Source organism: Aphelocoma coerulescens, chromosome 21 (assembly GCF_041296385.1).
Source record: "Aphelocoma coerulescens isolate FSJ_1873_10779 chromosome 21, UR_Acoe_1.0, whole genome shotgun sequence".
NCBI classification, from domain to species: domain Eukaryota; kingdom Metazoa; phylum Chordata; class Aves; order Passeriformes; family Corvidae; genus Aphelocoma; species Aphelocoma coerulescens.
In genome coordinates this window covers 845,570-872,614 of record NC_091034.1, presented here as the reverse complement: position 1 = coordinate 872,614, position 27,045 = coordinate 845,570, and the positions used below count along the sequence as shown (strand labels likewise).

Below are 27,045 nucleotides of genomic sequence, written 5' to 3'. Positions count from 1 at the left end.
AGGTGGGACAGTGCGTCGTGGTCTTCAGCCAAGCTCCCAGCGGGAGAGCCCCGCTGAGCCCCAGCCTGAACTCGCGCCCCTCTCCCATCAGCGCCACGCCGCCCGCCCTGGTGCCCGAGACGCGGGAATACCGCTCCCAGTCTCCCGTCAGGAACACGGACGAGGCTCCCTGCGTCAACGGCCGCTGGGGCACCCTGCGGCCCCGCAGGCAGACGCCGTCGGGCTCCCGGGAGGGCAGCCTGTCCCCGGCCAGAGGGGACAGCTCCCCGGTGCTCAACGGCGGCACCGTGTCACCCGGAGCGGCGCCAGCCGGCGGGGCCTCCCTGGACAGCCCCGTGCAGGTCCTGTCCCCCAGCACCCCCTCGGCCGCCGAGGGATTCGACCTCAAGGTGGGGCTGGCCCTGGCGCCGCGCCGGGGCTCGCTGCCGGAGCAGAGGGATCTGCGCCTGGCCTCCGTCGAGCTGAGCTGGGAGCAGAAGCCCACGTCCCTCCTGTGCCAGCTGGACGGCGCGGAGGGCAGGACAGCGGGCACGCGGAACCCCCCGGAGCACACCAACGGCATCCACACCCCGCCCCACGCCGCCGCCGCCGCCCTGCCCGGGGCCGTGTCCCCCGGCGCGCTGCGCCGCAGCCTCGAGGCCGTCAAAGCCCTCTCCTCCAAGGCCGCCTCGGCCTCGGCCGCGCTGAGCCCTCCCCTGGCGTCGTCCCCGGGGTCCCCGGGCGCCGAGCCGGGCTCGGCACGGCCGGGCGCTGCCCAGGGCGAGGGGCACTCCCTGCCCCCCATCGCCCGGCGCCTCGGGCACCACCCGCCGCAGTCGCTGAACGTGGGCAAGCCGCTGTACCAGAGCATGAACTGCAAGCCCATGCAGATGTACGTGCTGGACATTAAGGACACCAAGGAGCAGGGACGAGTCAAGTGGAAAGTGTTCAACAGCAGCTCCGTGGTGGGGCCGCCCGAGACCAGTTTACACACGGTGGTGCAAGGCCGAGGGGAGCTGATCATATTCGGTGGCCTCATGGACAAGAAACAAAACGTCAAATATTACCCCAAAACAAATGCCTTGTACTTTGTGCGAGCAAAGAGATAATGCGGCCCCCGCCCGCCGCCGCCACCCGTCCCCTCCGTCCCGCGGCTCTTCCTCCTTCCCGAGCCCTCTTCCCGACACGCAGGCATTCAAACTGTGAATTAGGGAGCAGGAAACCAATAAAAGTCCAAGCAAACCCTCCAGCGCTGCCCCGACAGTTCCCAGTGAGACCCCAGTTGAGCGAGTTGTGTTTACAGGCGGGGAAGGACCCGAGGATTTGGGGTGAGCGGCCAGGGAATTCTGCCAGCCAGGATGATCCTCGTGGGTTTATTTCCCAAGCGTTTGCAAGTCTTGGTCTCTCCAAAACTCCTCGTGGGTTGTGAGTAGAAGTGGTTTTATAGGAATAGCCCAAATTCCAGCAGGCAGGAGGCCGTTAGCTTGATTAATTCCATGCTCGACTCCGTCAGGAAAACAGCAGCAATATCCCACTGGGAATCTCCCGGCACTGCCAACCTTTGCTCGACACAAACACGATGCCTTTTTATTTTGCCTCTCACCTGCCGCTCTCGTCCCTGTCCTCCAGGCAGGACCAAAAGGAGGAGGAAAGGACTTTTTTTTTGTGTCATAATGCCAAAAATCTTGATTGTTAGCATCCCTCCTCTCCCTGCCCTGCTGGATCAGGCTTCAGGATCAGCCCCGATCCTGGCTGACCAGCAAAAGTACCCTGAGAATCTCGTTATTCCCCTAAAACTGAGAGAATTGGCTGCCAATTCCCTTCTAGACTTAAAGGTTTCATTCCACTCAATGGCCCAAACCTGTTCAAGGCCGAACCAGCCCCTCGGAGCCTGGGAACAGGGTGGGTTTTCCAGGGAAAAGGATGGATACTGGTAAACCTGAGGGCAGCCTCGATGCAGTGACTTCACCTCATCTTTGCACCGTGCCTCCTTCCGCAAAGATTAAATCCAAATCCGAAGGGATTGAACCTGTGCGTCCTTCTGGGACAACCCCCCTCCTTCCCTGTCCCCTCCAAAGGGGGGGAAAACGGGGCGGATTCTGCCAGGTTTTGGTCAACAACCTCCAGCACCCTAAAAACAGGGAACCCTCCCCATGCCGGCAGCGCCATGACGTGGTCCCTTCTTCCCGATTTTTTTTTGTCCTTCATTCCCACTGAGCTTTTTGCCGGTCGGAGCCTTAAATCCCATCCCAGCCGCGTGGGGATGGGGAGGGGTTTGCTTCACCCGCGGCGTTTCCACCTCTGTAAATAAATCCCTCGTCGAATCCCACCTCTGCCGTTCATCCCAAAACGATTTGTCCTAAGGGAAAGCAAAACGCAATTTTTTTTTCCCCCAAAAAAACCCAAACCCAAACCTCAGGAGCACCTTGAGTGAGCTGTGGAATATTCCTTCTCCAAGCGCGGCCGCGGGGAAGGCGGTCGAGGCTTCGGCATCGATTCCCACGTCCCCTTTGCATGTTTTTAGTCATCCATCCCCAAAAAATGAGTCCAGACCGGGGATGGATGGCGCCTTGATGTCCTTCTCCCTCCGGAGCATCCCGCAGGGGTGTTCTCCCGACGTTTACATCCTCCCCCGCTCCCGGGGTCCCAGCGAGCGGCCGATCCCTCCCTGCGGTCGGGTAAACGCATGTTCTGTGCCGTTAACGAGAGATTCACCCCAAATTCCGATCCCTGCCCCCCAAACCCCGCGGGAGCCGCTGGTGCTGTGAGCGAGGTGTCCCCCCCGCCACTCAGGTGTCCCCCGCCGGCATTCCCGGGCCGAGCGCAGGAGTGGGGAGCGATTCCGGTGAAACTTAAAATCTTGTGTACATTTGGGGGGGCTCATGGGGGTCCCTCCCCCCCATCCCGACGAATTTTTAGTGGTTTAACAAATAAAAAGGAAAAGAAGCGGATGGTTGGTGCTTTTGGGGAGGGGCGGGGTGGGAATGACGTGGAGGGGAATTTCCCACAGGTTTGGGGGTGAAAGGGGGGGTTTGGGGTCTTTTTGGGTAAGAAAAAGGAAATATTTGTGCCAGGGGATGTTGGAGCTGTGGAGGGGAGGCACAGGAAATTTGGGACTCTAAAGCCTCCTGGAGCCAGAAATTGGGGATGGGGACCCCAAAGCTTGTTCGGGTTGGAAACTGAGGAGCCTAAATCCTGTTGGAGGTGGGAATTCAGGGATCCCAAACCCTCTTTGGGGTGGAAATTGGGGATTGGAACTCCAAAGCCTGCCAGGGCTGGGAACTGGGCATGGGGAGCCCAGGTCCTGCCAGGGTTGGGAATTAGGGATGGGGACCCCAAAGCCTGTCTGCACTGGGATCTGCGGACACCAAACCTTGTTAGGGATGGAAATTCAGAACGGGGATCCCAAGGACTGCTGGAGATGGTAACTGGGGATGCCGAAGCCTCCCAGCAGTGGGAACTGGGAACCCCAAAACCTTTTGGGGCTGAAAACTGGGGATAGGGACCCCACAGCCAGCTGGGGCTGGAAATTGGTGGTGAGAACCCCAAATCGTGCCAGTGCTGGGAACTGGGGATCCCACAGCCTGTTGGAGATGGGGATCCTAGAGCCTGCTGGGGCTGGAAATTGCGACCCCCTGTCCTGTCAGTGTGGGGGAGATGCTGGACCCCAAAGCATTCCAGTGTCAGGAATTAGGGATGAGGGCTCCAAAGCCCGGGAAAACTGGCAGATGGGGACCCCACATCCCGCCAGCGCTGGTGATGGGGGACCCCAAACCATCCGAGTGCCAGTAATTTGGGATGGGGGCCCCGGAGCCGGGGGGGCTGGAACTCGGGACCCCCCCGAACCCGCCGGGTCGGGGTCGCGCTGCGCGTCCCCCCGGGCCACCCGCGCACGCGCAGTTATTGGGGCGTGGCTTCCGTGGTGCCCCGCCCCTTCTCGTGACGTCACGGCGAGGCGGAAGCGGCCTCAGGTGAGCGGCGGGGCCGCGTCTTAAAGGGCCCGCGCGGGAAAATCGGTGTGGGGGGCAACACATGGGAGGGATTTGGGGGGGCAGGGGGTCCGGGGAGGGAGACACGGGGCCGAAATCTTCCCCTCTTAAATGTTGTGGGGGCACGGAGTCACCTGGGTGGGCACAGAGCCCGTGGAGGTGGCAGGGACCCCATGAAGGAGTGCAGGGACTCCGTGTGGGGCTGTCAGGGACCCCCTGTGGGACACTGAGGGGGGTCAGGGACCCCGAAGTGGGGCACGGGGATCCGAGAGGGGCAGGGGACCCATGGGAAGGTGGTGGGACCCGGGAGGGGGTGCAGGGACTCTGGGGGTGGGGGCAGGATCCTACTGGGGGGGTCAGGGACCTTGTGATGGGGTGCAGGGGGCACAGAGACCCCCATGGTGGCGTCAGGAAACCCATGGGAGGGTGGTGGGACCCCACAGAGGGACCCCAGAGAGGGCTTTGGGACCCCAGAGGCGAGTGAGGGATCCCATGGGAGGATGCAGGGACTCCATGGGGAGGGCACGGACCCCATGGAAGGGGGTCAGACACCCCCAAAGACGGGAGTCGGGGACCCCATCGGTGGTTCTGGGGACCCCGTGGGAGGATGCTGGGCCTCAGGGGGATGTTTCAGGGACCCCATGGAGGGGTGGGGTCAGAAGGGGACCCCACAGCTGCGGGGTGCAGTGGTCCCATGGGGGAAGGGGGGGCTCTTCCCGTCCCCAGGGCCGGGGGCCATGGCAGAGCAGGACCGGGAGCTGGAGCCGGGCTGGCTCCTGTCCCCCGCCGGCCGCCCCTACCTGGACTCCATCCTCCACAAGAACCAGCGGAGAGCGTTCGGTGAGTGCCCCCCGCGCCCCCCAGCACGGGCTGCCAGCCCCCCGGATTCACCCTGAGCCCCCTCCCCAGGTCTGCTGGAGCGCCCGGCGCTGCCGCCCGCCCTGGCCGTGCCCACGGTCACCTACAAGCTCTTCCTGGCGGGACGGAGCGGCGTGGGGAAGACGGCGCTGGTGGCCTGGCTGGGGGGGACCCCCGCGCCCCCCGCCCACCACGAGACCCTGGGTACGTCCTGGGGGGGATTCCCACGCCCCCCGCCCACCACGAGACCCTGGGTATCCCCTGGGGGGGATTCCCACGCCCCCCGCCCGCCACGATGCCCTGGGTAACCCCTGGGGGATCCCCACGCCCCCCGCCCGCCACGAGACCCTGGGTACCCCCTGGGGGGGACCCCCGCGCCCCCCGCCCACCACGAGACCCTGGGTACCCCCTGGGGGGGACCCCCGCGCCCCCCGCCCACCACGAGACCCTGGGGGGATCCCCGCGCCCCCCGCCCACCACGAGACCCTGGGTATCCCCTGGGGGGGATTCCCACGCCCCCCGCCCACCACGAGACCCTGGGTAACCCCTGGGGGGGATTCCCACGCCCCCCGCCCACCACGAGACCCTGGGGGCGATCCCCCACGCCCCCCGCCCACCCCGAGACCCTGGGGAGATCCCCGCGCCCCCCGCCCGCCATGAGACCCTGCGGGGATCCCCACGCCCCCCGCCCACCACGAGACCCTGGGTACCCCCTAGGGGGGACGGGGGGTCCCCGGGGGTGACGGTGCCGCCTGTCCCCGCAGGGATCGAGGCCACCACGCTGTTCTGGCCGGCCAAGCCCCGCGCCAGCGGCCGCCCCGTCCTGTTCCAGCTGCACCTCTGGGACTGCGGCGACGGAGCGCTCAGGAAGTTCGAGCATCTGCTGCCCGTGAGAGGGGGACACGTTTTGGGGTGGGGGACACATCCAGGACCCCGCGGTGAGGGGGTGTCCCCGTCCCCAGGCCTGCAAGGAGGAGGCGGACGCCGCCCTGTTCCTGTTCTCCTTCACGGACCGCGCGTCCTTCGAGGAGCTGCCGGCGCTCATGGGCCGCGTGCTGGGCCCCGGGGACCGCGGCCTCGTCAGGGTGGTCGTGGGCACCAAGTATCCTTTTGGGGTGTCTCCCTGGGGGGGTGACGGTACCCCACGGAGCGGGATTGCGCCCCCGGGGTTCTCAGCGCTTGGCATCACGGGGGCTGAGAACGGGCACACTTCGTTACACCGATGGATCCCCGACTCCTGGTGATTTTGTCAGGGTTTTGGGGGTTTTCTTTAGGTGTTCCCTGCCCCTGTGTCCTCTCCCCCCGCCCCCCCAAATGGGTTCGCACCCCCAGATTTCTCAGCGCTTGGTATCTCGGCGGGCTGAGAACGTGCACAACTCGCTACACCGATGGGTTCACAGCTCCTGCTTTAGGCGGTTTTGTCACCCTAGAGGAGATTTTTGGGGTGTTGGTGCCTCCCTTGACCCTGTGCCCCCCACCCCCCAAGCAGGTTTGCACCCCCAGATTTCAAACCACTCCATGCCTCGTTCAGCTGAGAATGTTCAACACTCATTGCATCGACGGGTCCTCAACTCCCATTGACTTTTTAGGGGGTTTTGGGGTTTTCTTTTGGGTCACAACTCCCGCTTATTTTCAGGGGGTTTGGGGGGGAGTTTTTGGGTCTCCCTTGACCCCCAGGCAGCTTTGCACCCCCAGATTTCTCAGCGCTTGTTATCTGAGCAGGCTGAGAACGTGCAACACTTCATTACACCAATGGATTCACGATTCCCATTTCTTTTTAGGTGGTTTCCGGGGGGATTTTTCGGGGTGTTGGTGTCTCCCTTGACCCCGTGTCCCCACACAACCAGGTTTGCACCCCCAGATTTCAAATCCCTCAATCCCTGGGCAGGCAGAGAACACTCACACCTCATTACACCGATGGGTTTACAGCTCCCATTGAATCTTAGGTGTTTTTTGGGGGATTTTTCAGGGTGTTGCTGTTTCCCTTGACCCCGTGTCCCCTCCCCACCCCAGATTCGACCTGGCCCCACACGCGGCCGTGACAGAGGGGGACGTGAGGGCCTTCGAGGGGACGTGGGGGCTGCGGGTGCTGCGGGCGGGGGGAGCCCCGGGGGCCGGCGGGGCCCGGGCGGGGCTGGCCCGGGTCGCCCCTGTCCTGGACGCGCTGGTCGAGGGGCTCTGGCGGCGCGACCAAGTGACCGCCGGCATCACCCCGGGGGACGAGGGGGACCCCCCGATCTGAGCCCCCTCTTGGGGTGGGTTTGGGGGGCTGGGAGGGGTAAAGGTGCTCTTTTGCTAAAATCTGCGTTTTTCTATGAAAAAGATCCCTGGGTGACTTGAGTCGTCCTATTCGGGGTTGGGATGGGGGCGTGGGGGGAGTGGGGGTGAATGGGGTGCCGGGGATTTGGGGTGCTGGGGGTAATGAAGATTTGGGGGTGCTGGGGGATTTGGGGTGCAGTGGGATCCTGGGGATGGGATGGGGGTGCTGCAGGATTTGGGGTGCTGCAGGTGCCGGGGGATTGGGGCTTCATTGGGATCATGGAATGGGGGTGCTGGGCTTGTTGTGGATCCTGAGGGGTTTGGCTGCAGAGGGATTACGGGGACAGGGGTGCTGTGGGTGTTGCAGAGGTTGGGGGTGCTGTGGGATTTGGGGTGCTATGGGAGATGCCGGATTTGGGGTGCTGCGTGATCACGGGGACAGGGCTGCTGCGGGATTTGAGGTGCTGGAATTCATGGGATTAGGGCGCTATGGGATTTGGGGTGCAACGGATGGTGCAGGATTTGGGGTGCTGTGGGTGATGGGATTGGGGGCGCTGCGGGATTTGGGGTGCTGTTGATGGTGCAGCAGTTGGGGTACTGCGGGATTTGGGGTGCTGGGGTGGTGGGATTTGGGGTGCTGTGGGATTTGGGGTGCGGTGGGATTTGGGCTGCTGTGGGATTTGGGCTGCTGCGGGATCATGAGGACGATGGTGCTGAGGATTTGGGGCGCTGGGGCCCGAGGGGGCCGGGCAGCCCCCCCAAACCGGTCCCCCCCCAAAACCCCCCAGTATCGAACTGGTGGGCGGGGGGCGTGGCCGGTAGTAACCGCGTGGCCCCGCCCCCTGCAGCCATTGGCTGCCGCCCCCCCGCCCTTCCCACGCCGATTCATGAATGAAAGGGGAGGGGGCGGGGGGGGGGGGCGCGTTCACCCCTTCGGGGCCGGGCCCAGGGGGTCCCCGCGGGGCTGCGGGACCCCCAAACCCCCTCCAGGGCCGTGCCCCACCTTGGGGGGCTCCCACACCCCCCCTCTCCTCCACCCGGCCGCGTCCCACCCTCGGGCGCGCGCCCTCCCAGTGCCGTACTGGTGCGTACTGGGAGCGGCTCCTGCGCCTTTAAGAGCGGGCGTGGCCGGTGACGTCAGCGGGGCATGAATGAACAGGAGCGGGCGCGCGGCCCCGCGCCCCACACCCCCCGCACACCCCGCGGGGCCGCCGCTCGTGGGGCGCGCCGGGACCCCCCAAATCCGCCCCGCCATGGCGGGCACCCCGCCCGGCCTCACCCTCCTCCTCCTCCTCCTCGCCGCCCTCAGCCCCCTGGCCGCCGAGGAAGGTGAGTCCCCCACTCTTTTTTGGGGGGGGTGGGAACACCCCGAAACTCCTTTATTGTGGGCACCCCCAAGGGTAGGGTGGTTTTGGGGTAAATTCGAGTGGTTTGGGGCGAGCTGAGGGGTTGGGGAGCGCTCAGAGGGTAAAGGGTGATGGGGGTTCCTCCTTCCCCCTCACAGTTTGGGGCGCGGTGCGGAATCGGCAGGTGCCGGAGCGCGTTTTGAGGGGGAAAAGGTTAAAATTAGGGGGAAAGTTGAAATCAAGGGTGGAGAAGTTTAAGTTAAAAGGGGGAAAGTTAAATTAAGGGGCGAAAGTTAAAGTAAGAAGGGGGGGGAGTTAAAAAGGTGGTGGGGGATTAAAGATACGGGTGGGGGAAGCTAAAATAGGGGGAGAACTAAAACAGAGGAGAAAAAAAATGTAAATGGGGAGGAAAAAAAGCTCAGATAAGGGGAAAACCAAGAGTTTGGGGCAACTTTTCCCATGCCGAGCGTCCGACTGACGCGCCGGTGCCGGATCCTGCCGGGAGCCCCCCCAAAAGATGCTGGCAGAGGGGTGAGGGTGGGGGGATTAAAAAATAAACCCCCAAGAAGGAGAAAATCACCTTAAAATGCAGCGTTTCCCATGGGTGGTGCAGGGCCGGGTAGGATCCGGCCAGAGAGCTGGAAAACAATGTCAGGAAAATCCCAAAAAATTGCTGGGAGAAAACAAGCAGCGTCTCGGCCTCCACCTCTCAACCCTTCCCGCAGTGATTTTGGGGCTTAGTTTGGGAGGGCTGGGCAAAAAAAAGGGGAGGGAATTCACTTTTTAAAATTTCTTAAAGATTAAATTTCTTTAAGTTCTGTCTGCCAGCTTTAATCCGTCCTTTTTCGAGGGTAAGGGGGAAGAATCCAGCCCCAAATGCAAATAAATTGGAGGCTGGGATGGAAAACTCTCCCTAAAAACTAAAAATGGGGTAAAAAACCCTAAAATGAGGATTTTGGAAGTGCTGGGGGTACAGCAGAGGGGGTCACCCCATGGCAGTTGTGGGATTTGGGGTGTGTTCCCAAAGTGCTGCTTCCCAGGAGGGAATATTGGGATTTGGGGTTTAGAAAGTGCGTGGGGGGAAAGGGAGAGTGGTGGGATTTTGGGATTTATGGGGGATTGGTTCCACCCTTAGAAAGGGCGAGATCCAGTGGGATTTGGGGTGAGCTGAGGTGGGGAATGGGGTTAAAGAGGAGGGAATGGAGTGGGATTGGGATTGGAATGGGATCCATTTTGGGGTTATGATTGGGTTTCAGAGTGAGAGTGAGGAAGGGACGAGGATGGGATGGGGAGGGGATGGGATTCATTTTCGGATTGGGATGCCGATTAAGGTGGAGACGGGGATGGGATTGGAATGGGAACAGGAATGGGAGCGGAGCAGGTCGGATTGGGGTTCACTTTGGGAATGGGATGGGATTCGGATTCAGACCGAGACTGGGATCGGGACAGGACTGGGCCGGGATGGGGTTAGGGCAGGGCAGGGGACAGGGAATGGGACGGGGATGCCGCTGCGGAGCGCGGGGGTGGCGGGGAGGACGGTGATGGAGTTGGTGGCCGCGTTCATGGTGGCTCTGGAGGTGGTGGCGGCCGTGGCCGGGGTGACGAAGGCGACGGAGAATTTGATGATGATGGTGGTGGTGGTGGTGGTGGTGGGGGCGGGGGGTACAGGTGACTCCGGGGACGCGGCCCCGGCGCTGCCCCGGGAGCGCCCGCGGGTGCTGCGCCCCTGGAGCAGCCCCAGCCCCGGGAGTGTCCCCAGAGCCACCCCCGGGGGCACCCGCAGGGAACCCCCCGCCCGCTCCGGCTCCGGCTCCCGCCGCTTTCCGCTCTCCGGAGGCTCGCGGGGGGGATTTCCAGCCTCAGGAAAACCGGGATATCCGCCCCGGCATCCTTCCTGACTCCGGCCACGGCGCGGGGGGGACGGTGCAGCCACCCGTGTTCCCCCCAGGCAGTTTTTGGGGTTCCCCCCAGGGAGGTTTTGGGGTCCCACCCCAGGCTTGACGCTCTCGGGACCCGCCACGAGCCCGTCCGTGCTCAGCCGTGGGAGCCGGCGGGGCCCATCCGTCCCGAAATTCCCCCGTCCCGCCGGACCCATCCCGCCTCTGAACCCGGGCGTCCGGGCACATTCCTGGGGGGTGATTCACCGGGGGGGCCCCACTCCCTCCCCGGCCTCCTCTTCCTCCTCTTCCTCTCCCGGCGCTGGATCCGGCCGCCGCCCTCGGCGTGCCAGGGCAGGTCCCGCCGGGCCCCGCGGCTTCCCCGCCTCTGGGGGCGGCCCCGGGGGGCTTCTTCCAGCGGAATCTCCCGGGAATGGGGGGTTCCGTGGACCCAAGGGACATCTGTGGGGCCTGGGAATGTTTGGAGGTCCTGGGGACATCTGTGGCTCTTGGGGATGTCTGTGGGGATGGGGTGGATCTGAGGGTGCCAGGGGCATCCAGGGGTCTTGAGGACATCCATGGAACCTCCTGGTATTCTTGGGTTCCAGGGATATCCGTGGGTCCTGATGGCATCCCTGGGTCCCGGGGATATCTTTGGGTGCCCAGGACATCCATGAATTTCAGAGGCATCCCAGGAGTGTTTGCACATCCTGGGGACTTCCATGGGGTTGTCTGTGGGTCCTGGGAGACATCCACGGGTCCTGGAAACATCTGTGGGTCCCAGGGTTTACCCACAGGTCCTGGTGGACATCCACGGGCCGAAGGGGTGTATTGGTGGCACCTGCAGGTCCTGGGGCCATCCATGGGTGCTGGTGGCATCTCCTGACGTGCCTCTCCTCTCTGCTCTCCCACAGTGGTGCTGCTGGACTTCGCCAAGGCACACGGGGAGCTGGGCTGGCTCACCCATCCCTACGGAAAAGGGGTGAGCACCCCCGGATCCAGCGTCCGGCCCCACTGACCAGCACCGGGATGGGGAATGGGGACAGTGAATGGGGACCTCTCCATGGGAATAGAGACATCCCTGGGGATGGGCCTGGAGGCATCCGTGGGAATGGGGACAGGACACCCATGGGGACAGGAGCATCTGCAGGGAGGGACCACCACAGGAACATCCCATGGGCATGGGGACAACTCCCATGGGTTGGAGACCTCCACTGGAATTGGGTTGGGACCAGGAACACCCATGGGTATGGACATGGGGACATCCATGGGGTTGGAGACCTCCGGGATGTGTCTGGGGACCTCGGTGGGGATGGGGACAGGGGGAAGGAGATGAGGAGAAGCCCATCCCTGGGGACGGGGGGGCCATGCCTCAGTTCCCCCCCATAGCCCTGTTTCTGTCTCTGGGGCACAGTGGGACCAGCTGCAGAACGTCCTCAACGACTCCCTGATCTACATGTACTCGGTGTGCAACGTCCTGGAGGGCGAGCAGGAGAACTGGCTCCGCACCAACTGGATCTACCGCGGCGTGGCCCAGCGCATCTTCATCGAGCTGCAGTTCACCGTGCGCGACTGCAACAGCTTCCCCACGGCCGGCGGCGGCTCCTGCAAGGAGACCTTCAACCTCTACTACGCCGAGTCCGACGTGGATTACGGCACCAACTTCCAGAAGCGGCAGTTCAGGAAGATCGACACCATCGCTCCGGACGAGATCACCGTCCAGGAGGACTTCGCCACCCGCAACGTGAAGCTCAACGTGGAGGTGCGGTCGGTGGGGCCGCTCCGGAGGAAGGGTTTCTACCTGGCCTTCCAGGACCTGGGCGCCTGCGTGGCGCTGCTCTCCGTGCGCGTCTACTACAAGCGGTGCCCGGCCGTGGTCCGGGGAATGGCGCAGTTCCCGGAGACCGTGGCCGGGGCGGACTCGCAGACCTTGGCCGAGGTGCGGGGCTTGTGCGTGGCCGAGGCGGTGGCCGAGCAGGCGCCGGCCCTGCACTGCAACGCCGACGGAGAGTGGCTCGTGCCCATCGGGGAGTGCCTGTGCCGGGCCGGCTTCCAGAGCCTGGGAGACTCCTGCCAAGGTGTGGATTGGGGGTGAACTGAGCGGGGTCTGAGGATGGGCCAGCTTGGTGTGTGCCGAGGGATGGGGTGGGAGGGAAGAGGAACGGGGGTTTGGCCCCAGAATTCCCAGTCTGGGATCCTCAGCTTTGAGTGCAGTGAGTGTGGAAGAAGGGTGGGGCAGCGGCTGCAGAAGTGAGGTGAAATGCCCTAAAAATTCCTGATTTGGAGTTGGGAGCAATGAGGTGTTGGCTCCAAAATTCCCAGCCCTGGATCCTCATCTTTCAGCATCACCAGTGTAGTGAGTGTGGGAGAGCTCAGCCAGGTGAAGGGTGGGCTGGGAGGGTCCCAATAAAGTAAAAGCTGCAAAATAAGATTAAATACCCTAAAATTCCCCATTTGAGTTGGAGAAATGAGATGTTGGACCCAAAAATGAGGTGAACCCCCCTAAACTCCTCCCTGGGTGCTTGTGGGGTGTTTCTCCCCCCCCACCACCTGCTGGGTGCTGATCCCGCAGATGGGGAGCGGGATTCGGGATCTCACCGGTGTCACTTTGTGTGTCCCCCCCCCAGCTTGTCCCCCTGGCACCTTCAAGGCTGCGGTGTCCTCAGGGGACTGCCAGCCCTGTCCCCCCCACACCCTGCCCGCCCCAGCCGCCGCCGCCACCTGCCCGTGTGAGGACGGATTTTTCCGGGCCCCCGAAGACCCCCCGGAGCATCCCTGCACCCGTAAGTCACCTTCGGATGGGGGACGCTGAGGCACGGCAGCGCCCTGTCCCCTGACCCCGCCCTGTGTCCCCTGCAGGGCCCCCTTCGCCCCCCCAGGCCGTCACGGCCGTGGGGTTGGGGGCCGCGGTGCAGCTGCGCTGGGCCCCCCCCGCCGACCCCGGTGGCCGCGAGGACGTCACCTACAGCGTCACCTGCGAGCAGTGCTGGCCCGAGAGCGGCGAGTGCCGGCCCTGCGACGGGGGGGTCCGGTTCTCGCAGCCCCCCCGGGGGCTCACGGGGACGGGGGTCACTGTCACCGACCTGGAGCCGCACGTCAACTACACCTTCACCGTGGAGGCCCGGAACGGGGTGTCCCCCTACAGCCAGCAGCGCAGCGTGGCCAGCGCCACCATCAGCGTCAACCAGACGGGTGAGGGGACACCGGCGGCTCCCACACCTTCCCTCCGTGCTGGGGACACATCTGTGGTGTCCCCGTCCCCCATGGGAGCACCTTTGTGATGTTCCTATCCCCCATGGGGACACCTCCCCGATGTCCCTGACCCCCCTGGGGACACCTCAGTGACGTCCCTATGCGTCCCCACGGCAGAGCCCCCCCGGGTGACATCGGTGAGCCTGGACGGACGGACGGCCACCAGCCTGGTCCTGTCCTGGACGGTGCCACTGCGGCAGCAGAGTCGGGTCTGGAAGTACGAGGTCACCTACAGCAAGAAGGTGACCCAGCCTGACACCCCTAAACCCACCCCTCCATCCGTGTCATCTCCATCCTTGCCCTCAGCTGTGTCACCTCTATCGATGCAATCTCCATCCATGTCGCCATCCACATCATCCCTTCGTCCTTGTCCTTTCCATCCCTGTCACCTCCCCATCCCTGTCACCTCCCCATCCCTGTCCCATCCCTGTCGCCTCCCCATCCCTGTCACATCCCTGTCACCTCCCCATCCCTGTCGCCTCCCCATCCCTGTCGCCTCCATCTTTGCCCCACCCGTGCCACCCCTCCCTGCGTGTCACCCCAGCGTCACCCTGCCGTGTCCCCAGGTGGATGAGAACAGCTACTCGGTGCTGCGCTGCGAGGGCACCTCTGTCACCCTGCCCAAGCTGTCCCCAGGCACTGCCTACGTGGTTCGGGTCCAGGCTCTCACCGCCGACGGCCAGGGGGCCTTCAGCCCCCAGCACGAGTTCGAGACCCTGCCCGAAGGTGAGGAGGGGCCAGGGGGTGTTGGGGGTGTGGGGTGGGGGCTCCAGGGGCTGCAGGGCTCACCCGGCCGGGTCCCCGCAGGTTCCGAGGCCACGGCATCGGCCGCCGTCATCACCGGCAGCGTTGCCGGCGTCGTCTTTGTCATCCTGCTCTTGGCCGTTCTCCTCTACATCCTCCGGCGGTAAGGAGACAAACCCCCCAGAGAACCCCCAGAAAACCAAAATGTCACTGTCCCACCACCAAATATGGGTGAGGGATGATCTTTTGGGACAAAACGCTGCTTTTCCGCAGGAGGAGGAGGTCACGGCCACGCCAATCCGCCGAGGACGTCTACTTCTCCAAGTCAGGTGAGCCGTGGGATGGTGGGGACAACGGGGATGGGCGGGGGGTGACAGGGGTGCTGACCCCCTCCTTGGCACCCCCAGACCAGCTGAAGCCCCTCAAGACCTACGTTGACCCCCACACGTACGAAGACCCCAACCAAGCCATGCTCAAGTTCACCACCGAGATCCCTCCGTCCTTCATCACCCGCCAGAAGGTCATCGGCGCCGGTGCGTGGCTTTGTCCCCCCAGAGACACCCCGAAATCGGGGTGGGGCAGGGGGGTTAAGGGTGCCCCATGTTTTTCGGAGCAGGTGAATTTGGGGAGGTGTACAAGGGCACCCTGAAGCGCGGCAGGAAGGAGGTGCCGGTGGCCATCAAGACGTTGAAGGTGGGGTACACGGAGAAGCAGCGCGTGGACTTCCTGAGCGAGGCCACCATCATGGGACAGTTCTGCCACCACAACATCATCCGCCTCGAGGGCGTCGTCTCCAAGTGTGAGTGGCCTCTATGTCCTGTCCTCCCCCCAAAAAAATCCCACATCAATTTCCCAGCAAAACGCCCCAAAAAAAGCGATATAAAAATAGGGGGGTTTGAGCAACAGGGCAAAGGGGAATTTGGGTCATTTTGGGGGATGAGGTTGGGGGGTTTTTGGGGGGGAATTCAGGTTTATTTGGGAGGTTTTAGGGTGAGCTTAGGGGATTTTTGTAGGAGTCCGGGGAGCTATTTTGGGGCTTTGGCAGTTGGGGGTTATTGGGGTCTGTAAGGGGTTGAGGCTTTTTGTTATTTTGGGAATGTTTATTGGAGGTGATCTTTTGGCGAGTTGGGGGTCTGGGGTTTTTGGGGGGATTTGGGCTTTTGGGGGTGGTTGGAATTTTTTTATCCTTTTTACAGGGTTGGGGTTGGTTTTGGTGGTTGGGTTTTTTTGAGGGGCATCAGGCATTTTGGGGTTTTGAGGATTTTGAGAGGGCTTGTGGGAGATTCAGAGATTTTAGGGGGGGTGACTTTTTTGGGGGGTTGGAGGGATATTTTTGGGGCCTTTTACCTATTTTGGGGTCTTTTTTTTGCACAGACAAGCCCTTCATGATCATCACGGAGTACATGGAGAACGGGGCGCTGGATAAATTCCTGCGGGTAGGTGACACGTGGTGGCAACGACCACGGGGTGGTGGAACCTCCAACACCCACCATGGGAGGCGGGACAACAGGTGGATTCCAGGCTGGATTCTCCCCTTTTCCCAGGAAAAAGAGGGCGAATTTGGCATCATCCAGCTGGTGGGGATGTTGAGGGGCATCGCCGCCGGCATGAAGTACTTGGCCAACATGAATTATGTCCATCGGGACCTGGCCGCCAGGAACATCCTGGTGAACAGCAACCTGGTGTGCAAAGTGTCCGATTTCGGGCTCTCGAGGGTGCTGGAAGATGACCCTGAAGCCACCTACACCACCAGCGTGAGTGTCACTGCGGCGGGGCGGTGGCCATGGAAGGGTGGCTGGTTGGCCGTGGAAGGGTGGCTGGCCAAGGTGAGGGGGTGGTTGGTCATGCTGGGGTGGTTGCCCAAGGTGGGTCATTGTCCATCACGGTTGGCCATGTTGGGGTGGTTGAACAAGGCGAGGTGGTTGGCCATGGTGGAGGTGGCCCTTTTGGGGGTGCAGGGTTGAGCCCGGTGTTGCCGTAGGGTGGGAAGATCCCGATCCGTTGGACAGCACCCGAAGCCATCTCCTACCGCAAGTTCACCTCCGCCAGCGACGTCTGGAGCTACGGCATCGTCATGTGGGAGGTGATGTCCTACGGCGAGCGGCCCTACTGGGAGCTCTCCAACCACGAGGTGAGAGCCCACCCTCCACCATCACCAGTTTTTTGGGAGACGCTCAAGGGCAGGTGGGACAAGGCTGGGATCAACCTGGTCTAGTGGCAGGTGTCCCTGCCCGTGGCAGGGGCTGCAATGAGAAGAGCACTAAGGTCCTTCCAACCCCAACCGTTCTGGAATTCTGTGAATGAACAGCTTGTCTGGGGAGACCATCACTGAGCCTCCTCCTCCTCCTTGTAGGTGATGAAGGCCATCAACGAGGGCTTCCGCCTCCCGGCGCCACTGGACTGTCCCTCGGCCATCTACCAGCTGATGATGCAGTGCTGGCAGCAGGAGCGCTGCCGGCGCCCCAAATTCGCCGACATCGTCAGCATCCTCGACAAACTCATCCGCGCCCCCGACTCCCTCAAGGCGCTGGCGGATTTCGACCCCCGGTGAGTGCAGGGAGCGCCGGGATGGGGTGGGGGCAAGAAGGGAGGGGAGCAGTTGTCCAGAGAAGCTGTGGATGCTCCATCTCTGGAAGTGTCCAGGGCCAGGCTGGACGGGGCTTGGAGCAGCCTGGGACAGTGCAAGGTGTCCCTGCCCATGGCAGGGGTGGCACTGGATGGGCTTTAAAATCCCTTCCCACCAAACCAGTCTGGGATTCTCTGATCCTTGCCCATCTTTCCATCATTTTGTTTTCATCTTCGCATTTTTTGCACTCTTGTGGTGCTGGTTTGGGTTGGGTTTTGCATCTCTGCGCTCTCACGTTGCTTTTGGCATCTCCATTCCATTTGGCATCATTTTTTGGTACTTCCCCATTTTCACACTTCCACTTTTTGCATCGTCATTTCACCATCTCATTTTTGCATTTATTTTTTGGCATCTCCCCATTTCTGCATCATTTTCCTATCCTTTCTTTTCTGCACCTTTTTTTGCATCTTCCAATTTCTGTGTTTCTCCAGCCTTCCTTTTTCACATAATTTTTCGTGTCCCTCCATTTCTTCATCATTTTTTAACCTTCCACTTTCGCATCATTTTTTGCATCATTTAATTTCTGCGCTATTTTTGCAACCTCCCAAATTTGCATTATTTTTTTCACCTTTCCACTTCTGCAGAATTTCTCATCTTTCCATTTTCATGTTATATTTTGCTGTGGTATTTTTCCATCCTTCCATTTTCACATCTTTTTATCCCACCCTTTCATTCCTGCCCCATTTTTGCACCTTTCCATTCCTGCACCATTTTTTTTGCATTGCTTCATTTCTGCATCATTTTCTGCAGCCTCTCACTTTCACTTTTTTTTTGCACCTCCCCATTTTTGCATTATTTTTTCACATCCCTCCATTTGGACACCGTTTTTTGCATCGTTTCCTTTCTGCATCATTTTCACGCCCTTCCGTTTTCACGTCACTTTTCCAGTCTCGCGTTTCTGCGCCGTTTTTTTGCGTCTTTCTGGTTTTGCATCATTTTTCCGTCCGCCTCCCCAGGGTGTCCATCCGCCTGCCCAGCACCAGCGGCTCCGAGGGCGTCCCGTTCCGCTCCGTCCCGGAGTGGCTGGAGTCCATCCGGATGCCCCAGTACACCGAGACCTTCATGGCCTCGGGCTACAGCACCATCGAGAAGGTCCTGCAGATGACCAGCGAGTGAGTCCCTGTCCCTGGGCTGTCCCTGGGCTGTCCCCTTGCTATTCCCGTACTGTCCCCACACCATTCCCGTGCTGTCCCTGTGATGTGTCCCCACGCTGTCCCCACACCCCCCTCCAGCCCCCGTGGGACAGGGATGTGCTGGGAACGGAAACCACTTCCATGGCCTTGGCAGCCCGGGGGATGGGATAAAATTAGATGTTCCTTGGCCGGAGAGGCCGGGATGAGCTGTGTCCGTCCATCTATCCCTTGGGATGGGCTGTGGCCATCCGTCCCTTGGGATGGGCTGTGGCCATCCGTGGCCATCCGTCCCTTGGGATGAGCCATGTCCGTCCATGCCTTGGGATGAACCATGTCCATCTGTCCATCCCTCGGGATGAGCCGTGTCCGTCCATCCGTCCCTTGGGATGAGCCATGTCCATCTCTCCCTCGGGATGAGCCATGTCTGTCCATCCATCCCTCCCTCGGGATGAGCCATGTCCGTCCATCCGTCCCTTGGGATGATCCATGTCCATCCATCCCTTGGGATGAGCCATGTCCATCCCTCCCTCGGGATGAGCCATGTCCATCCATCCCTCCCTCGGGATGAGCCATGTCCATCTGTCCCTCAGGATGAGCCATGTCCGTCCATCCCTCCCTCAGGATGAGTCCTGTCCATCCATCCCTTGGGATGAGCCATGTCCATCCCTCCCTCGGGATGAGCCATGTCTGTCCGTCCATCCCTCCCTCGGGATGAGCCATGTCCGTCCATCCGTCCCTCGGGATGATCCATGTCCATCCGTCCCTTGGGATGAGCCATGTCTGTCCGTCCGTCCGTCCCTCGGGATGAGCCATGTCCATCTGTCCGTCCCTCGGGATGATCCCTGTCCTTTCATCCCTCGGGATGAGCCCTGTCCATCCGTCCCTCGGGATGAGCCATGTCCGTCCCTCCCTCGGGATGAGCCATGTCCATCCGTCCCTCCCTCGGGATGAGCCCTGTCCGTCCCTCCCTCGGGATGAGCCATGTCCATCCGTCCGTCCCTCAGGATGAGCCATGTCCGTCCCTCCCTCGGGAAGAGCCCTGTCCATCCATCCCTTGGGATGAGCCATGTCCATCCCTCCCTCGGGATGAGCCATGTCCATCTGTCCGTCCCTCAGGATGAGCCATGTCCGTCCCTCCCTCGGGAAGAGCCATGTCTGTCCGTCCCTCCCTCCCTCAGGATGAGCCGTGTCCATCCACGCACCCATCCACGCGCCGGGAGCGCTGCTCCTGGGGATCCCGCGAGCCCGGGCTGGTGGGGCTGTCACTGGCCCCATCCCCTCCCAGCCCCATCCCAGGCTCTTTGCTCCACCAGCCCTGACTTCCTTTCCCCTTTTCCCAGGGACATCAAGCGGATCGGGGTGCGGCTGCCGGGGCACCAGAAGCGCATCGCCTACAGCCTGCTGGGGCTGCAGGAGCAGGCGGGGGCCGGGGGGGCCCCGGGCTGACCCCAAACACCCCAGAACACCACATGAAGACCCCCCCTCCTCCCCGAGGGGTTTATTTATTATTTCTGTAATTATTAAGGGTTTTTTTTAATAGTGTTATTATCGATACTGTCCCCGTGCTTGGGGATGAAACGGGTGCTGCCCCTGCCCTCCCCCCTAAAAAAGTGGAATTTCAAGCTCGTTTGGAGCTGGGGGAGGGATTTTTCTTCTTATTTTTCCCCCACATTTCAAGAAAAAAAGGGCTCAGTCCCAAAACTGATTTATTTTTGCTTTTTTTTCTCCCTATTTATTCCTCTCCCACCGGGTTTTTGGGTGGTTTTGTTCCCTTTTAACGCTGATCTGCCAGTGTTGCCTTGTATTTTTTAACCTAATTTATTCTATTTTTGTATATTTATTGCGAGGAATTAAAGGTCGTTTCAGGTTTGGGAAAGAAGAAAAGGGGGAAATTTGAAAAAAAAAAACCTCGGATGCTTTTGTCCCCCTTTTTTTCAGGGATTTATGGGGATTTTCGTGGGGTTTTTGAATAAAAATATGTGCTTTTTTGTTTTCTAGAATATTGTGTTTTCCCACCGGTTCACAGAGATTGAGGGAATTTGGGGGGCACAGAGAGAGGGTTTCCCTCTCTTTTAGGAGTTTTAAGGGAATTTAAAGGTTTATAAGAGGATTTTAAAGGGGGTTTTAAGGTGTTTTCAGGGGGAGTTAAGGGGGTTTAAAGATTTTTGATTTTATTTTTCAGTCGTTTTAAGGTTTTTTAAGGAGTTATCAGGGTCTGTAAGGGGGTTTAGGGGCTTTAAAGGGGTTTTAAGTTATTTTTTAGGGGGGTTTAATGTTTTTTAAGGGTTTTTATTTAGGGATTTTTAGGGGGGGGGTTAAGGGGATTTTAGAAGTGGGGGGGGGTTAGGGGTTTTAACGGGGTTTAAAATGGGTTAAAGAGGGCTTTTTAAGGGGTTTAAAGTTTTTTGGGCGTTATCAGGGATTTTAAGGGGTTTCACACGGCTCCGGGAGTGTTTCCCATCCGGGGCCTCTTTCCCCAGCAAAACCCAGGAGGAATTTGGCCTTTTCATCCCCCGCCGCTCCCCCGAAGCCAAAGCCCGGCCGCGCCGGCTGCCCGGAGCCTGCAAATAACTGGGTAGGAAAACGCCGGAAAAAGGGTTTTCACTTTTTTTTTCCTGCCCCAAACCATAATAAGGGACGGGTGGGAGGTGCGAGCGCACCAACATCGGGCTGCAAAAGCCGCCGTTTGGGGGGGTTTCACCCCATTTTGGGGCATTTTGGCCTGTGGGTGTCACGAGTTTGTCGGTCTCAGCCGCGGCGCCGGCCTCGATCCCGGCTCAAAGTCCAGCGGCGCCCGGGAGGAGCCGGATCGGGGGGGGACACCCCGGATTTGGGCTCCTTATCGCAGCCCCTTATCGCCTGTGTGCCGAGGGCGGGGCCGGACAAGGAACCCGTGGGGCTGGGGAAGCCATGGGGAAACTGAGGCACGGGGACAGCGCGGCTTTTGGGGTGACGGGCAGGGCTGGGGGTGCCCCCCGTGGGCGCTGCCCCGCTGACCACCCAAGCGCTCGGGGGGCCGAGGACCGCCCCCCTCGCTTCCCCTCGCCCCCCTCGCTTCCCCTCGCCCCCCTCGCTTCCCCTCGCCCCCCTCGCCCCCCTCGCTTCCCCTCGCCCCTCCGAGCGCCTCCCGTGGGTGCCGCAGCCCAGCCCCGCTCCCAGCGCCCAGCCCGGAGCCCAGCCCAGCTCCTGCCCCACTTTTGGGGTGTCTCCCTGGCGCTGACCCCGCTTCACCCGTCCTGCGCCGGGCCCGGGCATGCCCGCCCTGCCCAACCTGCCCCGCCGCGCCTAATTAACCCCCCGGGCTTAATTACGGCTTCGTTAGCGCCCGATGCGCCGCCCAAACCCGCTGCGCCCCGGTCCGGGGGTCACCAAAGGGCTGGGGAGTCTCAGCCCCCCACTCCCCCCCGGATTTCGGGGTCACTAAACACCCACCCCCTTATTAATTGCAGTAATTAAAATAAGGATAATTAAGTGCTGATCATTTTAGGAGGGGGAGCATGGGGGGGCGTCACAGAGACAGGGCGCTTCAGTGCATGTCCTGGGGCAGTTTTGGGGTGATTTGGGGAGTTTTAAGCGTTGCCGTTGGGTTGCCGTGACCCCCCCCCCCCCCAAAAAGAAACCGGCAGGGCTGGAGGAGGAGGAAGCATTGACGGGTTGATGAATTTAATGCACGACACACTCTGCTGGAGAACCGGCGCCCCCAGCCCAGACCCCCCACAACACCTCGGGGGTCCGGACTCCCCCTCTCTCCATGGGGGACATCCCTGGGGAGGGGTCCCCTGTGGTCCCAAAACCTCATCACTTGGGGTTGGCGAGTTCCTCGATCGCTCTCCGCAGCTGGAAGGGGACAGAGAAGGTGGGACAGGGGCTTTCCCCCACTTTTCTTCCTCCTCCTTTCCCCCTCTTTTCCTCCCTGCCCCTTTTCCTCCCATTGCCCCCTTTTTCCTTCCCTTTTTCTCCCCCATTCCCCTCTTTTTTCCCCTTTCCCCTCCCTTTCTTCCCTTTTTTCCCCCTTTTCCCCCCTTTTTCCCCCTCACCTCCGCCCTGCTCACGGCTCCCACCAGCTCCCCAGAGCGGGTGACAAAGACTCGCTGCAGCTTCAGCAGCTGGAAGAGGTGATAGGCCTGGGAAAGGGACAACAGGGACATGGGGACAAAGCCACCCTCGCCGTGTCCCCTCAGTGTGACACAGAACTGGGGGGGGTCCCTGGACACGTCTCCCCCTCCCCAAACCTGGTGCAGGGAGGTCCACGGGGAGAACTGGAGCATGATGGGCTCGATGGCACAGTCGTCCCCGAGCGTCCCCACGGTGGCCAGCTTGGGGAAGGTGACATGTTAATTTTGGGGTGGAAAAGCAACTTTTTGGGTGCGGTGGGGTGCCCCCCACCTCGTTTACCTTCTCCCCTTGGGGGGCCTGAGGGTGCTCGTGGCTCTGGAGGAAGGTGACCAGCTGGGACCTGCTGACGGTGCCCACCAGCGTGGGGGACCCTGGAGAGTGGGGGCAGTATGGGGACAGCATGGGAATACCAGGGGGACACCAAGGGGACAGTATGGGAATAACAGGGGGAGGGACTGGGGACAGCAAGGGGACATCCCATAGGGACAGGCAGGGTGACGGTACGAGGACAGGACGGGAATATCAAGGGGACGCCCCATAGGTGCACCATGGAGACAGAATGGGAATGGTGAGGGAACAGCATGGGAACACTAAAGGGGATGGGGACAGCATAGATACATAGATAGATGTACAGGGACACCATGGGGACAGTATGGGAATACGGAGGTGGCACCATGGCAATAGGGAGGGGACAACACGTGGACAGCAACGGGAACAGGACATCCTGGGAATATCGAAGGACACCATAAGAGCAGAATGAGGACACCGCAGGAACACCCCATAGGGACAGCGTGGGCATGGTATGGACACAGCATGGGAATAGCAAGTGGGCACTGTGGGGGCACACTGGGGACACAGAAGGACCACAACAGGGTCAGGGACTTGCTGGCCATCCCCCATGGTGACAGTGACCCCCCAGACCCCACATCCCACCTGTGCTCTCCACCACGGGGTACTCGGTGTCAGCAGAGGCATCCAAGGCCACCAGCACCTCCTGGAAACCGTCCCCCTTGGCCAAGGCCACCACCTGGCGCTCCATGAACTCCTCCACCGCCACTCGGTAGGAGCTGGTGAGCACAAAACCCCCCAAATTTCCATCATTTCCTTGAGATTCCCCCCCAGACACGGGGTTTCGGGACAGGGGCTTACGCAATGTGCCGGCTGCGGATGGGGGGCAGGTAGGGCAGCTTCTTGACAATGATGCCGGCGTCGTAGAAGGACGGTTGGTTCTTCTGGCTGATGGCGTTGGCCACCAGCACGGCCAGCACGGTGGGCAGGACGTGGCCCAGGTGCCCGGTGGCCTCGCACACCAGCAGGGCCGTGGACACGGCGTGGGTCACCGAGCCCGCGAAGGCGGCTGCGCCTGGCGGGGGGATGGGGGTCAGGGGATGGGGGTGGGTGTCCCCCCGCCCATGGGGTGTCCCCCAGCCCCAGACTCACCGGCCAGGGCGTAGCCAGCAGGAATGATGGGCCGTGGGGGTCCTTCCGAATGGAGCCCCCGTGGGAAGAGCAGGGCCACCACCTCCCCCATCAAGCGCCCGATGGCCGCTCCTAAAATTGGGGGAGGAGGGAAGGTGGGAAGGTGGGAAGATCCCAGCAGCCCCCCCCAAAAATGGTGGAGGTAGAGGTGAGCACCCTCCTGCAGCCCTCCCAGAGCTGGATGGATCCCCTGTACCCCACACCCCCTTGTACCCCCACTCCAAGGGCTGAGTGCACCCCCTGCACTCCTCCCCAGGCCTGGCTGTCTCCATCATGTCCCCCTCAGCCTGGCTGTCCCCCCCGTGTCCCCCCAGGCCCCAACTCACCATAGATGAAGATGGGCATGAAGTACCCGGCTGGCAGGGGCAGGGTGGTGGCCAGGATCAGCATCCAGAACTGGGGGGAGCCAGCAGACACAGGGGGGTCACCCCATGGGGACATTGTGTTGGGGGGCCCAGCCAGAGATTTGGGGGGCCACGGTTACCTTCATGAGCAGGAAGAAGGTCAAGGTGCCGTAGATGGTGGCAGAGGGATGGTCCCACTCCTGCCAGAGCCCCCCAGGCTTGGCCATCCCCGAGGCATTGGGGGCCAGCGTGCCCCACGTGCGGCTGTCGAAGAGGGAGGTGAGATATTCCTTCATGGTGAGCTGGATGGAGGGACAAATGGACACCCTGAGCCCCCAGTGGGGGGTTTTGGGGTCCCCAGGGAGCCCCCCGTGTCCCCACTCACCCTGGAGGCCATGAACTGCCCCAGGCCGGGTGGGAAGGTGATGGAGGCGAGCAGCAGCACCACCAGCACTGTGTACACGGGTTTGCTGCAGGGGGAACACAGGGGGCTGGGGGCGTGGGGACGGATGGATGGACGGATGGGGGGGACACCCGGGGCGGATGGGGTTAGTGGTCACGGTGCACAGGGTGGACACATGGACACCCAGGGCGGATGGGGTGGGGTGGGCAGCACGCAGGGAGGGGATATAGGGGCACTCCGGGTGCAGGGAGGGGATAAAGGGACACTCGGGGTGCATGGGGTTGATGTGGAGGGTGGATGGGGTGGATGCAGGGGTGGCCAGAGTGCACAGGGTGGACATACGGGGAGGGGCAGGATGCATGGGGTGGGCACATGGACAGCCAGGGTGCGGGGGGGGACATAGGGACACCACCCAGGGTGTATGGGAAGGACACAGGAACACACAGAGCCTGCAGGGCACGGACACACGGACACAGAGGGTGCAGGGTGCAGACAGACGGATGGATGGATGCCCAGTACGGACTCGGTGGCCAAGAGCTTGGCCGTCAGCCAGTTCTTCTTGACGGCCACCATCGTCCAGCGCTGGCAGAAGAGATAAGCACAGGCCACGATCCCGCAGATGGTCCTGTGAGGAGAGGGCAGGTACGGTACAGGCCAGGCACAGGCCGGGCACAGACAGCACCCCAAAACCAGACCCTCCGTACCCCAAAATCACAAAAAAAAAGGTCTCCAGGAGGTCGAAGGGAAAATCAATCTGGAGGTCACTCTTAAAAACAGCGGCAATGGTTTCTGGGAGGGGGGAGAGGAATGAGGGTGTGGGTTTGGGGGTGAGCACCCCAAAAATGCCACAGGGGAAGGGTAAAGGGGAAGGGGGGGCACATCCTGCCCGCACTGCCTTGCCTTGCTCGCTGTTGAACACGGCCAGGAGCCGAAACATGAAGGCGCCACAGGTGGCGGCGAAAAAGCCACGCCAGTAATCCCGCACGGCAAAGTGGGGGGACATCACCTCGATGCTGAAAAGCACCCCTGGAAAAACGGGGAAAGGGGTCAGGGCGAGGTTTAGGGGTGCCCAGGGTGGGAGTGGGGGGGTCCTCACCGCTGATGGGCGCCCCGAAGACTGTGGCCACCCCGACGGCTTGTGCTGCCACCAGCATCTCGTGCTGCTTGAACTTGTTCTGTAGGGTGGGGGGGTTTAGGCCCAACCCCAACTTTTTGGGGTGGTAAAATAAAATCCCTCCATTCATTTTTTGGGCAGTGGCACCCCCACCTCATACTCCCTCGTGACCGTGGTCCTCATCTTCCCCAGATATGCTGCGGCCATGGCGGAGAGGTGGACATAGGGACCCTGGGGCGGACACAGTGTTGAGAATCCCCCCCACCTCGGCACCAACTGAAACCGCCGGGGATTTTGGGGTTCAGAAGGGGATCCCTCACCACTTTCCCAAGGAAAAGGGTGCTGCCGCACACCAGGGTGCAGGTCAGCCCCACCACCTTGGCTCCGAAGTTCTGGATGGCCAGGTAGTCCTCCAGTACCACGCCCATCAGGATGGTCTTCAGCTCTGGGATGCCGGAGCCTGGGGGAGGGGGGGGAGGATCCAAATTTTAGACACCCCCCCATTACCGAGGGGGCATTTTAGGTAGCCAGGGAGGTCGGGGTGCAGCTGGCTCACCTCCGGAGTGCGGGGTGATGCTCTGGGAGAAACCGGTGGAGAAGGCGGCCAGGGCCGTGGGGTACAGGGTCCACGAGAGGTACTTGAGCACCCCGATGTCCCCAATCTCTCGGTACAGCCACGTGTGGGCTGGAGGAGAGGTGTCGGGAGGGGAGATGCACCCCCCAAAAGGCCCCCCCATATTCTCGGTGAACCCCAAACGCCGGTGAAGCCCCCCAGGGCACCCCTCGTTTACCCGCGTAGAGCCTGGCGACGATGATGTCCATGGTGAAGCTGATGGTGGCCATGAGGACCCCCAGGATGAAGAGGAAGTACCAATCCTCCCCGACGCGGAAAAGCTGCCGCTTCACCCACTCCAAGCACCCTGCGAGGGGGGGAACAGGGTGCTGACCCCCCCAAAAACCCTCACCCCCAGAATCCCCCTTTTTGGGTGGGGGTCTCACCTCGGAGCCTTCTCCGGGCGGTGGGGCAGGGTCTCCAGCTGTGCTCCGACACCAGCACCCTCTCCTCCTCCTTCTCTTCCTTCTCCCCCCGCGCCCCCCCGGGGAGGGGTCGCTCCATCCTGGGGACTTTTCTGGGGACTGCACCCGCTTTTTTTTAGCACCCCCTCACCCGTCCTCCCGCCTCGGCCTCCGCTGCCAGAGTGAGTTTGCAAAGGAGCTCATTAAAAACGACCTTGACGAATCCGACGGACCCGCTCGGGCCGGAGCGAGCCGGGTTTCCCCCCCCTCCGCCACCCGCGAGCTCCCAATCCCAGCGCACATCCCGCGGCGGGGAGGATTTAATAAGTATTTTAATTAATTATCATGATTATTCCTTAATAATAGGCATCGCATTCCATGGCGTTGAGTTGGGGGGGGGGGACGGAGAGGGGAAAAATTTCCACCGTCTCCGGCGCAAGACCTAAATTTAGCCGGTTTTACGAGAGGTCTGGCAGGCGGCCGGGAGCCTTAACGAGGCTTTAAAAAGC

The 27,045-nt window shown here is 61.5% G+C and overlaps 4 protein-coding genes across 7 annotated transcripts in view; 3 read left to right on the top strand and 1 right to left on the bottom strand.

The window, feature by feature from the left end:
- The window catches only part of FBXO42 (F-box protein 42), a 47,234-nt gene extending 44,323 nt beyond the window's left edge, over positions 1-2,911 (top strand). Inside the window, exon 10 of the mRNA XM_069034844.1 lies at positions 3-2,911. Coding sequence (XP_068890945.1) covers positions 3-1,088 — 1,086 coding nt within the window. The 3' untranslated portion in view covers positions 1,089-2,911. The remainder of the gene's footprint in view (positions 1-2) is intronic.
- A 994-nt stretch (positions 2,912-3,905) lies between these two features.
- CPLANE2 (ciliogenesis and planar polarity effector complex subunit 2) lies at positions 3,906-7,107 on the top strand. 3 transcript variants are annotated; one of them, XM_069034800.1, is made up of 6 exons: positions 3,906-3,950; positions 4,695-4,808; positions 4,878-5,030; positions 5,591-5,715; positions 5,789-5,928; positions 6,840-7,107. In XM_069034800.1, exons 2-6 carry the CDS (start codon positions 4,706-4,708, stop codon positions 7,066-7,068), a joined length of 750 nt encoding a protein of 249 aa, XP_068890901.1. In that variant the 5' UTR covers positions 3,906-3,950; positions 4,695-4,705; the 3' UTR covers positions 7,069-7,107. The 3 variants fall into 3 exon arrangements, with proteins under 3 accessions (XP_068890901.1, XP_068890903.1, XP_068890900.1); XM_069034802.1 differs by having other exon boundaries at positions 3,930-3,950; positions 4,673-4,808; XM_069034799.1 differs by lacking the exons at positions 3,906-3,950; positions 4,878-5,030 and having other exon boundaries at positions 4,332-4,808.
- A 1,125-nt stretch (positions 7,108-8,232) lies between these two features.
- On the top strand, positions 8,233-20,063 carry EPHA2 (EPH receptor A2). Its single transcript, XM_069034782.1, is given in 19 exon segments — positions 8,233-8,259; positions 8,262-8,325; positions 8,328-8,414; positions 11,223-11,290; positions 11,723-12,386; positions 12,936-13,091; positions 13,168-13,500; positions 13,678-13,802; positions 14,127-14,286; positions 14,368-14,467; positions 14,578-14,633; positions 14,712-14,837; positions 14,921-15,103; positions 15,679-15,740; positions 15,849-16,058; positions 16,286-16,435; positions 16,658-16,851; positions 17,887-18,042; positions 19,404-20,063. Coding segments are annotated over 19 exon segments (3,027 nt in total). The 3' UTR covers positions 19,510-20,063.
- Positions 20,064-21,709: 1,646 nt separating this feature from the next.
- On the bottom strand, positions 21,710-26,722 carry CLCNKA (chloride voltage-gated channel Ka). 2 transcript variants are annotated; one of them, XM_069035083.1, is made up of 19 exons: positions 26,519-26,721; positions 26,311-26,439; positions 26,076-26,204; positions 25,840-25,979; positions 25,673-25,750; positions 25,502-25,580; positions 25,306-25,431; positions 25,110-25,194; positions 24,929-25,030; positions 24,388-24,472; positions 24,143-24,304; positions 23,985-24,054; positions 23,620-23,730; positions 23,329-23,542; positions 23,113-23,246; positions 22,459-22,550; positions 22,296-22,379; positions 22,101-22,187; positions 21,710-21,900 (listed from the first exon to the last, which is right to left on the bottom strand). In XM_069035083.1, exons 1-19 carry the CDS (start codon positions 26,634-26,636, stop codon positions 21,862-21,864), a joined length of 2,064 nt encoding a protein of 687 aa, XP_068891184.1. In that variant the 5' UTR covers positions 26,637-26,721; the 3' UTR covers positions 21,710-21,861. The 2 variants fall into 2 exon arrangements, with proteins under 2 accessions (XP_068891184.1, XP_068891185.1); XM_069035084.1 differs by lacking the exon at positions 24,388-24,472 and having other exon boundaries at positions 24,143-24,266; positions 26,519-26,722.
- Between the last annotated feature and the right edge of the window lie 323 nt (positions 26,723-27,045).

Excerpts from the sequence above, each read along its gene's own strand:
- CPLANE2 (XM_069034799.1), top strand. The coding sequence starts at position 4,367 with ATGGTGGCGTCAGGAAACCCATGGGAGGGTGGTGGGACCCCACAGAGG. Across the intron at positions 5,716-5,788 it reads AGTTCGAGCATCTGCTGCCC|GCCTGCAAGGAGGAGGCGGA; the intron begins GTGAGAGGGGGA and ends CCCCGTCCCCAG. Across the intron at positions 5,929-6,839 it reads AGGGTGGTCGTGGGCACCAA|ATTCGACCTGGCCCCACACG; the intron begins GTATCCTTTTGG and ends TCCCCACCCCAG.
- CLCNKA (XM_069035083.1), bottom strand. The coding sequence starts at position 26,636 with ATGGAGCGACCCCTCCCCGGGGGGGCGCGGGGGGAGAAGGAAGAGAAG. Across the intron at positions 26,440-26,518 it reads CGCCCGGAGAAGGCTCCGAG|GGTGCTTGGAGTGGGTGAAG; the intron begins GTGAGACCCCCA and ends CCCCCCTCGCAG. Across the intron at positions 22,380-22,458 it reads AGGCCCCCCAAGGGGAGAAG|CTGGCCACCGTGGGGACGCT; the intron begins GTAAACGAGGTG and ends ACCTTCCCCAAG.